At 53.9% G+C, this 13,591-nt stretch overlaps 1 protein-coding gene across 34 annotated transcripts in view; it reads left to right on the top strand.

Annotated features, from left to right (window-relative positions):
- The window catches only part of PCBP3 (poly(rC) binding protein 3), a 63,836-nt gene extending 51,050 nt beyond the window's left edge, over positions 1 to 12,786 (top strand). For 17 of the 34 annotated variants that reach the window (XM_052792609.1, XM_052792607.1, XM_052792606.1 and 14 more), the window contains 2 exons: positions 1,945 to 2,114; positions 12,365 to 12,786. In XM_052792609.1, coding sequence (XP_052648569.1) covers positions 1,945 to 2,114; positions 12,365 to 12,410 — 216 coding nt within the window. In that variant the 3' untranslated portion in view covers positions 12,411 to 12,786. Of the gene's footprint in view, positions 1 to 1,944; positions 2,115 to 3,904; positions 4,854 to 12,364 lie in introns of those variants that run through there. The other 17 variants (XM_052792597.1, XM_052792594.1, XM_052792592.1 and 14 more) reach the window with 3 other exon arrangements.
- The last annotated feature ends 805 nt before the right edge of the window (positions 12,787 to 13,591 follow it).

The raw sequence follows: 13,591 nt of genomic DNA, 5'->3' as shown, positions 1-13,591 counted from the left end.
CAATCGCCATGGGAGAGCTCTGTGGAGGAGCCTGTGGCAGACAGCGGCAGGGCTGATCCTGGATTTGCTTCTGTCTGTCCAGTGAGGAGCTCCCTCTGGAAGGCTGAAGGGAGCTCTGCAAGTGCTCCTGAGGTTGCAGCAGCCACGTCTGTAGAGCATGGGGAACCGCAGCCCTGGCAGCAATGAGGGCATCTTCAGGAATATCAAGTGACCCCTTGCAAAAGGGCTCACATGGGAGAAAAGGATGCCAGGGAACCTCCCACATGACCCAGGAGCACTCAGAGCATTCGGTCACCAGAAGCCCAGCTCTCATCAGACCTGCGCAGCATTAAATGTCATCACCTGCATCTTTCTGTGTGCTGAAAAATGCCTCCTTAGCTCTGCCTCCCGTTGTTCTGAGGGCTTTTAAACACTCACTGCCACCTTCCCTGGAAGCAGAGGGCAGGTTTGGGTTTCTTAAAGCAAAGGGTCTACGGGCATGTTTTAGCGATGTAGATCAGCTTGGGGTTGTGCTGCAGTTCAAGGAAATCTGATGATATCCATCTTGTTGCTCCTCTGGCTGTCAGGAGAAACTTGAAAGCTGTTCAGCTTGGATGTTGCTGAACATCTGTCTAAATAGTTTGGCTCCTCAGGTCTCCCCAGCAGGTTCCCATCTGTAAGGGATTTTCATTTGCTGAAGCATCTCTGAGTTATTTCTGCACCATGAAGACCAGGATGGGAGGCTGTTGGGCTGAACACCCCACTGCAGCCCCCAAGATAGTTGATACCCTTCCAGCACTGCAGTGGGGTGTATATTCAGGTCCATATGGGACAAACCACTAAGGTAGCCCCATGATCTGATGAAAGGACCAGTGAACATTTGGAGGAGTAGTTGTCTCCACTTCTACAGTGACAGAAATCCAGCAGCTGCCAAGATGAATGTCCCACATATAAAATTCCCAGGTGCAACCTTGGAAAAGAGCTCAAATGCTGATGGCCAAGAAAGGCATGCAGAAACACCTCATGCCTGTGTTGGTAAAGCTGGACATCTCGGTATGTGTTACCAAGCTGCAGAGGTGCTTGAGGGAACCATAGTTTAATGCACAAATGAGCAAGAGCAAAGATGAAGACCGTTGAGGAAATCCAAGCCAGTGAGGACCATTGAGGAAATTCAAGGGATGGGCAATTGAGGAAACTCAAGCCTCCAGCTGGTTCTAATTTTTCACAAGAGTGTGAAAGACATGATTTTGAGTAGGATTCTCCTCTTCTGCTGGTGCCACAGCCACGTGGTGCTCTCCTGTCAACGGTGTGCATGCTGGCGAGTCCTTGCATTGCATCAAAATAGCTGAAGGGGGTAACAGAGGCACCAAGAGTGTCCCAGCAGGGTAGAAGCGTGGGATGGGGTGAACAATGTGAAGCTATCAATGGTGTGTGGCTGCACCAGCTGATGAGGTGGCTCTTGGGGTTGGGCTGTCCCCAGGGAAGGCAGTGGGCTTGTTTTCTTCTAGTAACGCACCCTGTATAACCACCTTCAGGTTCACTGTGATTGGCAAGGGGATAAGTGCGGAGCACAGTCTGAAACATGACTCATTCCCATCTTTGTAAAACAATGCCCAATTATTAGACCATGAAAATTATTATTACTGAAATGAGCCTGGTATAACACCTCACCCTTCTTGAAGCCCTCTGAGATGCTGGGCATCGTGTGCGGATAATTGAAATTTGCCCCCTCAAGGAGCAGAGCAGGGCAGGCTGCTGGACATGTCCTGGGAGGACTGTGCTTACATGCACGTGGGATTCACCCCCAGGTTGTCCCTCTCCTGTTTTCATGAGCATTAAGGTCACTCATGCCCCAGGGCAGAGGGAGGAAGGCTTCTGGCCAGCGCCGTGCAGTTGTGCTCACGTCCCGCTGGTGACTGCCAGAGCTGCCGCTTCTCAGACGTTCCCTCCATGCTTTTTTTCTAGCTAATAGGCTGCATAATCGGACGCCAAGGGACCAAAATCAATGAAATTCGGCAGATGTCGGGAGCGCAGATCAAAATCGCCAACGCCACGGAAGGGTCATCGGAGCGCCAAATTACCATCACAGGAACCCCTGCAAACATCAGCCTCGCGCAGTACCTCATCAACGCCAGGTGAGACCCCCCTGCTGACCTCCGCCGTCTCCCACCACAGCCGAACCCATCCTGCCAGCGTGGTGGGAGCAGCACTCGCTCCCGGCACCGCGGGCCAGGAGGGGATTCCTGAGGCCAGCTGGGATGGATGGTGGCTTGCTGAGACCTCTGAGTGGGGACCAGACGTCACCAGTGGGACCTCTTCCCCCAGCTGGCACTTTGGCTGGGGACTGGGAGCTGCTTTGCTGCCGGCAGAGCAGCCACGGGTTGCGCCAGTCACCTGCCCACCCGCCACACTCACTTGAGGATTTCGCTCGTGGGTGGGCAAAATCACCGCCATCTTTCCCTGCGGATGAAGCAGGGGACAGGGACAGGGACAGCGCTGAACCGGTGGTGGGGAGGCATCATTTGGGACTTGCTCGCTGGGATCCCAGCATCGCTTACTGCCACCTCAGAGCCTCTTCCGTGTGCTTCCAGGCCTCCCAAAGGCTTTCCTCCATCCAATGAAAATAATCACTCCAATAAACGCAAGACATGGGAACGGCCTGATTGCTTCCTTTTCATGCTAAAAAGCTTGGTGCAGCAGGACTTTGCAGGGGCTAAGGGTTCCCAACGCTGCCTCCAACCAGGGGGCAATACTGCCTGTGCCATGGGGGACCAGAGGTCTGGCAAGGGACTGTGAGGGGAGTGTATAGGGGAGGTGTAGCTGGAGAAGGTTGGGGACCAGCTCCGTGCTGGCAGTGAGCCGTGTCCGGGGCGTTCACACAGACCTGTTTGCCTGCGTCTACGGATTCTTGGATGGGGAGCTTAAGGGGAGGCAGGGTCTTTCACTGGATTTGCGCCTACCTGGCACAGCCGTGGAAGCCAAGGCAGTCCACCCGTCCGTGCCTTCCGCCGCGGGCAGAGTTGGTGCTGTGCCAACCCACCGCCAGCCCAGGATGTGCGCGGCTGTGGGATGCTGCCGTCAGGGTCCTGAGGATGGGGGGCTGTTGGCGGCGACTCTGACATTCGTTGGGATGTGGGCTGGGAGCACCAGTGAGGTCTGTATGTGCTTTCTCCTCCTTGCACCCAACCCACCTCAGCCCCGACCTGCAACAGACCTCCACCATCCCATCCTGCCCCGCTGTCCTGTTGCCCACATCCATGGCACCTCTCCAGCTACTCAGGAGAGGAACGGGGCCAACCCCACACCTGCAGCCATGGCCGGGTGGCTTTCCCTGCAGCTCCTTGCCAATCCGCCCCACCTCTTGAGACAAGAGAGAGAAAGAAAAGAAAAATGAGCAGCTCTTCATTAGTGGGAAGGGCTGGCTGAGGTGCAGCCTGTGCTGTGGCAGAGGCAGAGATGACCTGGCAGGGGGGAGGATGGGGCATAGCTCAGCCTCTCCCATAGTTTCAAAAACCAGAGCAAAACAAAGAAGCCGGGGGAGCTGGGGCAGCTGCCTGTCCTCCGTGGGAGGGATGCTGGTAGAAGTGAAGCCATGTGCTGGGATGTCTTCTGCCAGCACCCCTGGTGGGTGGCACCTCTGTCACCATGCGGTGCCAGGGATGGGCATTACCTGGCAGCAGTGAGGAGAGGGGAAGGCAGCCAGCCATTGAGCTGGCTCTATGCTCCAGCCCACTGTGCCCTCCATCGGGACCCCCAAGGCCCATGAGCTCAAGCGACCTGGGGATGCTCTGCCCCCTGTCTGAGCAGGCCATAGGCAAGAGGAGGAGCGCTGCCCCGCAGGGTCTTCCTTTTCTTTTCTGCTCCGGATATTAAGCGCTTGTTTTTGTCTCCCCCCTACCCCTCTCTCTGCCCCTGTCTATTCTAGGCTGACGTCTGAGGTCACTGGAATGGGCGCACTCTAATTTCCACCCACCATCCTCCACTCCGCACCACCCGACCCTCTCCAGCCACCGGCACTCCACCCAGCCTGTACTGCCTGTACATTTACCGTCTTCCCTTTGCCTCCACAGATACTCTTTTCTTTACTAACGAATATATATATATATATATATAAAAATACACACACATATGCACACACTGGAACATTTCTTTAAGAGCTCCTTACTGTGCTCCTGAGGCTGCTCCCAACCTCTTTGGTTATGGTCCTTGTTTTCAGCATACGGTGTTATTACTTCATCTGCTTTTAGGGGTGCAGGGAGGGGGGTTGGTTGTTTTCAGCTGGTGAGATTTCAGAAAATGACAGGGTCTCTAGTGTCAGTCTAGCGTAGCTACTTACACGTTTGAGTTGACATTGGCGGTACGTGCTGTAGCCTATGGACATGTGACGCCACCCAGAGCTGTGCGTGCTTCAGAGTACTTACTTTTCTCACCCTTCTTCCTTTGATGCTCCCTCTTCATTCGCTTTGCTTGTCCTGGCTCATCTTTGCGACCTTGCATCCCTGCCCTCAGGGTAAGGCGTAGTTTTCACCCCCTGTTACTTGGAAGCAGAATGTGCGGGAGCCAAACCGACACGCACACACGGGTTCACCTGCAGACTTCTCTCTTTGCAACATGGTAGGGTCCAGACAAGCCATTTTCATACTAAATGAAGAGAATCACACATACACACACACAAATGGTCCTCTTTTTTAACTAATGAGCAATTGGAAGTGGGAAGAATTCAGCTGTATGGGATTCACACCCCCAGGGGCCTTTGAAAGCACTCTTTTGACAATCCCCATAAGCAAAACCTTTGGACGATAGCTCAGGAAGCTCTGTGAGCCAGCTGTGTTTGTCGTTGTTTGTGTTCAATAAATGTCTGTGCAGCTCTGCTACTGATGGGCTCCGACTGTTCTTCTCCTGGGTCGCCCCGCCATCTCCAGCCCCATCCTTCCCTCTGCATCCTTCCGCACCTTTTTAGCTGCTTGGAGGGAAGGTCGTGGTTGTATACAGAACTTCATCATCATCATTATTATTATCATCATCATCACTATCTTTATATTTTATTTTATTTTATTTAGAGAAGGTCCCCAGGAGTGATGCAGTTCCTGAGTGATCTAGGCTTTCTTTTTTTAAAAGGGAGGGTACCTGGCTTGCATAATGCTTTGGTTTCCCCTAAGATCAATTTACAAGTTATAGTATGACAACAAACATCTCTCACTGCCCCCTCGTCTGGACAGATCTGCCATGTCTATGACCCATACCCTTCTCAAAGACCCTCTATGCCCAGCCCTGCCTTCTGCTTCCAGGCTTACTTCTCTCTCCTACCTCTCAAACAGGGAAACAAATATATTTTCCATCTGTTAATTTCCTACCGTATAAAATGTATGGTACTTGTTTTTCCTGTATTGCAAATGAGGGGATCATGATACACCATGTCCCCAGACAGCTAAAGCAGCCACATGATAAATTTTTGCACCGTACCGCATGGGAAATATATTGTTTTTCCAGGTGAGCCCCAAGACTTCATGACCTTTCGTTGTCTTCCTCCCCTAGTGCCGGTAGGCACCGCTGGCAGCCCCCCTCCCTTCTGCTGCCAGGATGCTGGACCAATTCTCCTCTTGTCACCAGTGCTGACTGCTCAGCACTCACATGGGGCTGCAGTGGGGACCCCAGGTGATGCCACTGCATCAGTGGAGCCAGGGTTGGGCAGGGGTTTATGGGCTCCAGCCCCAGCACAGGGGCCAGTGCGGCTGCTTGGCAGCTGGCAGGGATGATGGCACACCTCAGAGAGGGCAAAGGGGGTGAGTTTGCTTGAGCAAGACAGCATGTGCCTGTTATCTGCATGTATCGGGCAGCATCGTCACGTCCCCTTAGAGGTCCATTCCCCCAGCCCAGGAGCCCAACACTAGCAAAGCTCCAGAAAGGTGGAGGTGGCTGCCAGGCCCTGCTGCTGAGCATCAATTCGCTCAGCCTACGTGTCATAAAACCCATGCGTGCTCAGCTCTCTGGAGCATTTCAAGCCTCTGCATTTAAAGGTGCTTCCAACTCCTTCACAAGATGCTTTGCTGCCCATTCCCAACCCCTTGCTCTGCTCTCCCTGGCAGTTTGGATTCAGCTGTGCCTTTCAAGTGGTCCAGTAGCCAAACATGCTCAAGAGCATCCCCTTATTCACCATCGAGGTGAGCACAGGTGCTTTGGGCAGTGCTACGGGTCTCAGGTGGAGCCGGTAACCTCCCCAGCAGCAGCCCTGCCTTTTATTTGTGCTTATGCTGGAGGAGGGAAGGAGCCCAGGCACCAAACGTTGCCTCCCCCAAGTTACCAACTGGCTACAGCAAGCACAGAGCCGCCTGCCAAGGTGGTGAGTCAGTCATGAGCAACCGGCACTCCTCATCCTCTCCTGTTCCTCACTCCGGTCTAGACCAAGTATTTTTCCTGTTGAAAGAACAAAATATCTGTGTGTGAGACCCAGCATGAAAATAACTACCCATCAGTGTGCCAGAGCCACCCCGGCAGCCTGGGTGGTGAGCTGGGGCACATGCCAGTCAGCAAAAGCTCCACATTTCACTGCCACCACCCTCCAAGCAAAGCGATGGCAGCCAGTGGCCTGGGGTGATGCTCCCCTCAGAGAAAGATGATGCACGGAAGGAGCCAGCCCATCCCACCATGGCTCAGCTCTCCCATGGGACTGTAGGACAAGCCGGAGCACAAGCAGATCTTGCAGGAGATGGAGGCATATGGAAAGCAACCAAGGTGCGTGGCTTGAGCAGCCTGCCTCTTCTTGTGCTGCTTTCTTGGCACACAGGAGCACTTTAAAACTCTGGCACACAGGGTGCAGTCAGAAATCAGCAGCAGCAGCATGTCAACCAAGACTGAGATATCCATCACAAGCCGAAATTTTTGTGGGGTTCATACATCTGTCAGGTGCTTATGCCCTGAGGAAGGCAGGGGACCTTAATAGTGTGCTAATTGCAATGAATGTGGAAATGGCATTGCACAGGGACCTGTGGTTTCTGCAGATTGCATCTGCCCTGAATTTCTTTGCTGCGTGTGTGCTGTGCTCCCTGCGCTATTCCCCACCTCCACTGAGACAGCACTGCCCAAAGTAGCAAATGCCAGATTGGGTCTTCCAGATGCAACCAAGCTCAGAGGCTACTAGAGAGAAGGAGCAGATTGCAGCAATACCTCCACACCCATCCCCATGTCAGTGAACCCACAGCTATCATCCCCCTCTAGGTACCATCCCCATCCCAGCCCTCTGCGTTACATCTGTCACCCAGCGAGACTGTGCCTGCCGGTAAAGCCACTGCAGGAATCGGTGGTGAAGGAGGGGAGGTCAGATGCAAGCGTCACTCTGGCATCAGGCGGGTATCCGAGCTGTGGTGTCAAGCCGCACGCTGCAGCAAGGACCTGGGCTCATGGGAGCACTCTGGGGAACAGTGCATGGGTCTGTGGGGAGCAAGGGACCATCCCAGTGATAGTGGCCACCTTACAGGAGCACTGCGTCCTTGCAGCCTCAGCTCTGCGTGGAGCCACAGGAGAGTCTCACAAATCTTCCAGCACCTTGATAAAAAGCAACGCTACTCAGGACATGGTTTTTAAGGACTGTTGCTGAAATGTGCCATCCTGGAAGTCAGAGCACGGGGCTGGGTTTTGCCTTCTCCCTGTGGCATGTCTGCTCGCTTTATCTGAATGATGTCTGCTTGTGTGATCGTTACATCTTGAGGTATTTCCAAGGAACTTGAGGAAGCAAAGGAGCCTTGATGTACAAAATGGATCACAGTTCTGCTTTTTGCTCTGCTACGGGATGCTTTTTTTTGTTTTAGCTATCTGGAGCCCATTTATAACAGAAAAAGCCAATTGAGCAACTCTAGCTGGGAAATGCCAGCCCTCTTGCAAATGAAGCCAGGGGTTTCTCAAACCAGGCATGCAAAAAATGATAAATCTATACTGAGCCCCTGCAAAGCAAATGCTTATTCGCCTCCCATTGTTCAGGAATCCCCTCCTCGGCAGAGGGAGAGAGACAACCCAGCCCACTGCCTCTCCCCACTGGGCATTTGGGTTTTAGAGGATGCGGCAGGGAGCTGAGCCCTTCGCTGTAGGGCTGGAGAGAGGGGAGCCTGCGGAAAGCATCAGGTGGGATCCTGCAGGAGAGGGAGCAGTGAAGGATGTGGTCATGCTGGTGTGGCTGAGGCATCCCTCCTTCTGACATTACCTGAGCCTTTGACTTTGCGACTTCTCTTAGGGGTTAGGTTATTTTGCCAAGAAAAAAAAAAGAAACAAACTCCTGTGTTATGTGGGAATCTAGCAGCTTATCCATCATCATTCAGGCTTGAGCGAGGCCTGGAGAAAGAGGTGTTTAAACAATTGCAGCATCTCCTGGGAACATGTTGATGACAACAATGATAACAACAAAATCACAAGGAATGTGTCAAACAGCTTTGATTTCTTTGGTACGGCTCAAAAGGAGATTTGCTGTTTGTTTGGAAGGAGCCTCAATGTTTTGCTTTTATTTGTGTTATCTCTTGGGTTTGCATTTTATATGAACTTAAAATGCTCCAGTGATGCATCCACAGCCATGCCGCTGGGAAAAATATATATATATACATCTCTAATATTGGAGTGAATATTCAATACAAGGTGAATGTCCCAGTTAATCAACAGAATAGCTTTAGTGCATTGCTTTTCTCTCTCAAAGCAATGCATTTTTTTTCCAGACTGATTCAACATTTCTGGAAGTAACCAACTCAGTATTACTCAGTCAGACTCTTTGGGAATGCGTTATTTTGTGGGAATTTGTTACTTTGGCAGGAAAGTATTGGTCTGATGCCTCCCCCTGCCCCCGGAGTGCGGTGGCTCTTCATCAGAGAGGGGCCGGCTGAGGACCGTGCTTAGCCACTTGGGCCTCAGCTGAAGGTCTCTACTCCCCCTCATATCCTTCCTAGGTCACACTCCCAAAATTAAGTGTTTGGACTATTGTTATGTGCATTTTTTTCCTAGACTGTATTTGCAAATCTAGTACATAATGGGGTTGAAAAAAAATAGATTGTTTCGCCTAAGGGAAAGTGACTTTCACTAGGGACACTCTTTAAATTTAATACTCTCTTTTAGTTGTAGTTCAGGAGGTTTTTTTATGTATTCATGCTAGTCACTTTTAATTATGCTAATACCAAGCTTATGGTCCATTAGCAAGGATAATTTCACCCCTCCAGTGCCAGCAGATGTCGGGTTTCTGGGGGATCGCTCTGTGCTGTGGGAGGGATAAATCCTTAATCGCATTTTCTCCTTGGCCACAGAGGTGGAAGGATGGCACGGGCTCGGCGCAAACCCTGACACCTTTCTCATGCCGTTTGCAGAAGACGAGAGCCCAGCAGCCCATCTTCCCTAACCCTGCCTGGCTGCAGCCCGCAGCCCCAGGGAGGTACCCCAATCCCCGGCCCTGCCCCCCCGCCCAGGCTGGTCACTAGGTGTCCCCCTTGACCAGCTTTTTGCATGCATCCTGCTCCAGCCGGGGTGTGGGCAGCAGCCTTTGGGTGTCGGGTGCTCCCAGCCTCCGCTTCATCTGAGAAGACACGCCACGCTGCTGGATGTGAGAAGGGAGTGGGTATTTGTGTGTCCCCCACCGGTGACCAGCAGTGACATCCACCTAGTAGGCGGCTGGCACTGTGTCCCACTGCGGGAAGGGTCCCATCAGTGCTGGGACCTTCGTGGAGACACCCTAGCCCATGTGGGCAAGCACACATGGCTAGCAGCTCCCTTGGCCATGGGTGTCCCCACGCTCTCCAGTTATACCAGTTGCACCAAGGGATGAGGTTGGCGGCACAAGCCCCCACCTTACGCTGGCCTGAGCCCATTCAGTCTCACTGGCATGGCATTTCTCAACAGAAGGACAAGGTTTTGACGGAAAGGTCCCGAGGGTCTCCAGCCCTCGCTGTCCCCAGGGAGGTCAGTGTGTGCAGGCGGGGAGCACCATGCCTCGGCTTGTGGAAGGAGCATCTGCAGCATCTGGCGCAAGCACAGAGCTCAGGGTGGAATGACTTGCAGAAAGGTCACAGTCTTGGTGCAGTTCCCCTGCTCCCATGTTGGATATCATGGGGATCTGAGGCTCTGCTGAGAGGGTTATTTTTGCTTTCCCTTCAAAAAAAAAAATGCAGCTGCAGATCTTAATCCGCTGTGCTATGCATCGAGCCCCAGGCCTCCATCCAAAGGGTAACGTGGCAGTGACTTTTAGGAAGTACTGAATGTACCAGATGTGCAACTCCTTCAACTCCAGATGTGCGGCACCCCCCCCCACCCCCGCTCCGCCTCAGCACAGTTTTCCTGCAAAGAGGAACAAGAGACACCAGATTGCTCAGAAAGCATCCTGCAGTCTAAATCTAGCCAAGCGCAAAACCAGACTGGCCCTGGATTCCCACATCTGTGTTTAGGCAGTTTAACCGCAGGGATGTCTCTTCCCAGAAATGGTGCTTGTGTCGGCTCCGCACATGGGGAACAAAACCAGCTAGGAGATAAGTGAGATAAAAATGGAGCGGCAGGAGAAGGCTTCTTTTCTGAGCCCCATGCTGAACCGTGGCCTGTTGCTGATTTAAAACACGCGTGCTGTTTCTAGAAGGAACTGCTTTGATCCCGAAAGGGAAAGCTGGGATGTGCATGAGGACTCCAGTATTTGAAGCACTCCCGGAGCGCTGTATTCTGGTTCCCTGTGGGCAGTGTCTCAGCAGCATTATTTATTCCCGGAGGAAATCCTGTATCTAAGAGCATTTGCATCTGGACCAAAAAAGGGACGAGCGCTGCTTGGCTCTGGAGCCTCTCTGGGTTTTGATTCTTCAGATGAGACTCTGGGCCGCAGGATGCTCCAGGGAAGCGCAGGCATGGCAGCGCAGCAGTGGCTGGCCACCAGCCAGCTGGCATCACAGCCAAGCATGAAGAGTTTGGGGAGAGCGGGCTGGAGGGATGGAGCAGCATTACTCCTGAATTCAGGGTTGCGCGCATGACTTAGGGCCAAACCCCAATGGAAATCCAACAGGATTTCCCAGTGCAGAGGACAGTAAGGTAGCTTTGTGATGTGCTCACCCAAAAGCTCTCATTTGGGGGGGGGGGGGTGTTCGTGGGGTCCTTCAGGGAAGAGCTCCCACCTAGAGATTGCAATGATGTAACCTGAGGCTAGAGGCTACTGCTGCAGCTGGTGCTATGGTTTTCCCAAGGGATGTTGCTGTGTGCTACTCAGCACGCAGCCATGCTCCCAAATCTCTTATGGGAGCGCTGCAGAGGAACGGTGTGCTGCTTCTCACTGCCTATAAAAAGCCAGTCAAAGATGCAAACCTGACACCCCAGTGAAACCACCATCTCTGTGTTTAAAACACCTTTTCAGTTGCCTACTAATATTTCTTTTCTTGCCTTAAGTAGATTTCCCCTCCAAACATTTCAGGTTGAAAAGCAACGATTTCAAGACACACAGGATGGCACAGTGCATCTTTAAACGCAGCAATGCTTGGGTTGGGGGGTTTAGACGGAAAAAAATATTTGCTCATGTGCATGTGCTCATGTACCTGGGTTGTAAGATTCAGCCTGTGATGCTCATTCCCGCTCTGATGGGGCAGCCTGGGGCCGCGTGACCGCGGTTCCTTGTTGGCCAGAACACGAGCAGGGTGTGCTTTTTTCCCTTAGTGCAACACCAAGCACAAAACCTACTCACAAGCTTTCTACTGTCCGCAGGCAGAGGTGGGGCAGAGGTGTGTGCCCTTCCCCAGTGCTCCTCTCCCAGCTGCTGGCTCCTGCCCATCACCCCCAGCCCCTCGATGCACTCGCCCTTGCCCATCACCCCCAAACCTCGCTGCCTGGGCTGATGGGGGCCAGCAGCACCAGCTCTCCTTGGTCATCATCCTCGCAGGCACGTTTGTGGGGCAGAGAGAGGCAGGCAGAGAGAGAGGCAGGCAGGCAGGCAGGAGTGATGCTCAGCCCAGGGAGAGCCCACAGCATGTGGTGTGGGGTCAAGGCATTTTCCCTGCACAAAGCCTGTGGCCTCAATATGATCAGATGGCTCCTCTGGAGCTCCCAAAAAGCCACTCTCAGCACTCTGAGAGCCCACAAGGCAAACTCACATCACGCCAGGCAACCACATCGGCTCACCCGGCAGCCCAGCGTGCTCGTGTAGGATGTGTCCGGGTGCGAGCTCCAGTGGCAAAAGGAGGGTTTCGTTGGTGTGGTAGAGCTCAGCCTGGGCACGGATCACCCAGGCTTGGCCTTTGGGGTGCAGGTGAATTCAGCATCATGCTGGAGAGTTGCTCAGGGCGTTGTGCAGGGCCACATGTCCGCATAGCTCAAGGCATGGCTGGGCTGGGAGGGGGAGGCACCAGTGTTGGAGCCTTGGCTGAGCCCTGACCATTTCCCTTGATTGACCCCCCAGCTCTCCAGACCCTGATCCCCACGGGAGGAACACCTTCACCACCTGACTGGAGCGCCGCAGTGGACGTGGTGCCAGTGGCTGACGCTTGAGACCCCCCCGAAGACACTGCTGGCTTCCCATGAGCTTCTCCCTCTCCTCCGTGGCACCCTTTGGGCCGTCTGCCCAAAGCCCCCTGCCCGTGGCTGCACAGACACTGCTCCCTCGGCTGTGGTATGGGGCAGCAGCAGCGAGACAGGGGGACTTGAGCAGCAGCTCGCAGGAGGACAGCAGCTTGCAGCCAGCGTGCAGCAGTACCTGCGTCTGCAAGCAAGCATTTCCCCATTGCCCCTCTCTGCGCTTCTTTATCACTCTCGCTCCCCTGCTGCTTTGCAATGTATTTTGTGGCTTAATTGTGTAATTGCAATAAAGCTTTTGTTGCTTGAGGTACTCTCCATGGTTAGCAGGAGGATGTTGGGGTGAGAGCAAAAAGGGGGTCCCCAGCAGGTGCACACGCTGCTCAGCTGGCATAGCCATGGCTTGGGCAGTGGGGCATCCACAGGGAGGGTGATGGGATGCTGCGGGGTGGCCCAGCGGCACAGAAGCCTCTGTCCCCCCAGAAGGGTTAATGGGGAAACTCAGCCCACACAGCCCGCGAAGCAAACCACGACTGGCTGGAAAAAGGGCCTCAGAGCCCTGGCTCCACTCAGCATCAGGAAACAATCCCGCGCGGGAGCCGGGCTGCCAGGAGGGGAGGGGGAGCGGGAAGGGGGGAGCACTGTGAAGAAAATCCAGAGCTTTCCCCGAAGGCGGCGACGGCCGGGATTCATTATCCATCAGGAGACATGTTTATAGCAAGCGTGAGTCACTGCCGGGCCCCCCGATGGGAGCAGCCTACGGCGGGGGCCGCCAGCAATTCGGAGGGGGTACGGGCTGCCCATCCAGCCCTACACAATGGCAGCTCTCAAGCTGCCAATCCCCCGGGCCACCACGCGACAGCCCTGGACTTTGGAGCAGACCCAGCGCTATTTTGGGCTGCATCAGGGCACATGTTTTCTCTGGGATGCCTAATTTCTCACTCGAGAAGTGATGCCAGAGCACTGCCCCCTCTGCCATGCAACCAGCCCTGGCAGTGCCCCTCCATGCCTGCCCATGCCCACCCGTGCCCAAAGCAGGAGATATCGCCCTGTGATGATCAGAAGCGGAGCTGCCAGCTTTGTCCCCGGCCCGGCATGTTGCCCCGATGCAGCG

This window comes from Harpia harpyja, chromosome 7, assembly GCF_026419915.1.
Source record: "Harpia harpyja isolate bHarHar1 chromosome 7, bHarHar1 primary haplotype, whole genome shotgun sequence".
NCBI classification, from domain to species: Eukaryota; Metazoa; Chordata; class Aves; order Accipitriformes; family Accipitridae; genus Harpia; species Harpia harpyja.
The sequence above is the reverse complement of the archived record's forward strand: the minus strand, read 5'-3'. Positions and strand labels throughout refer to the sequence as shown.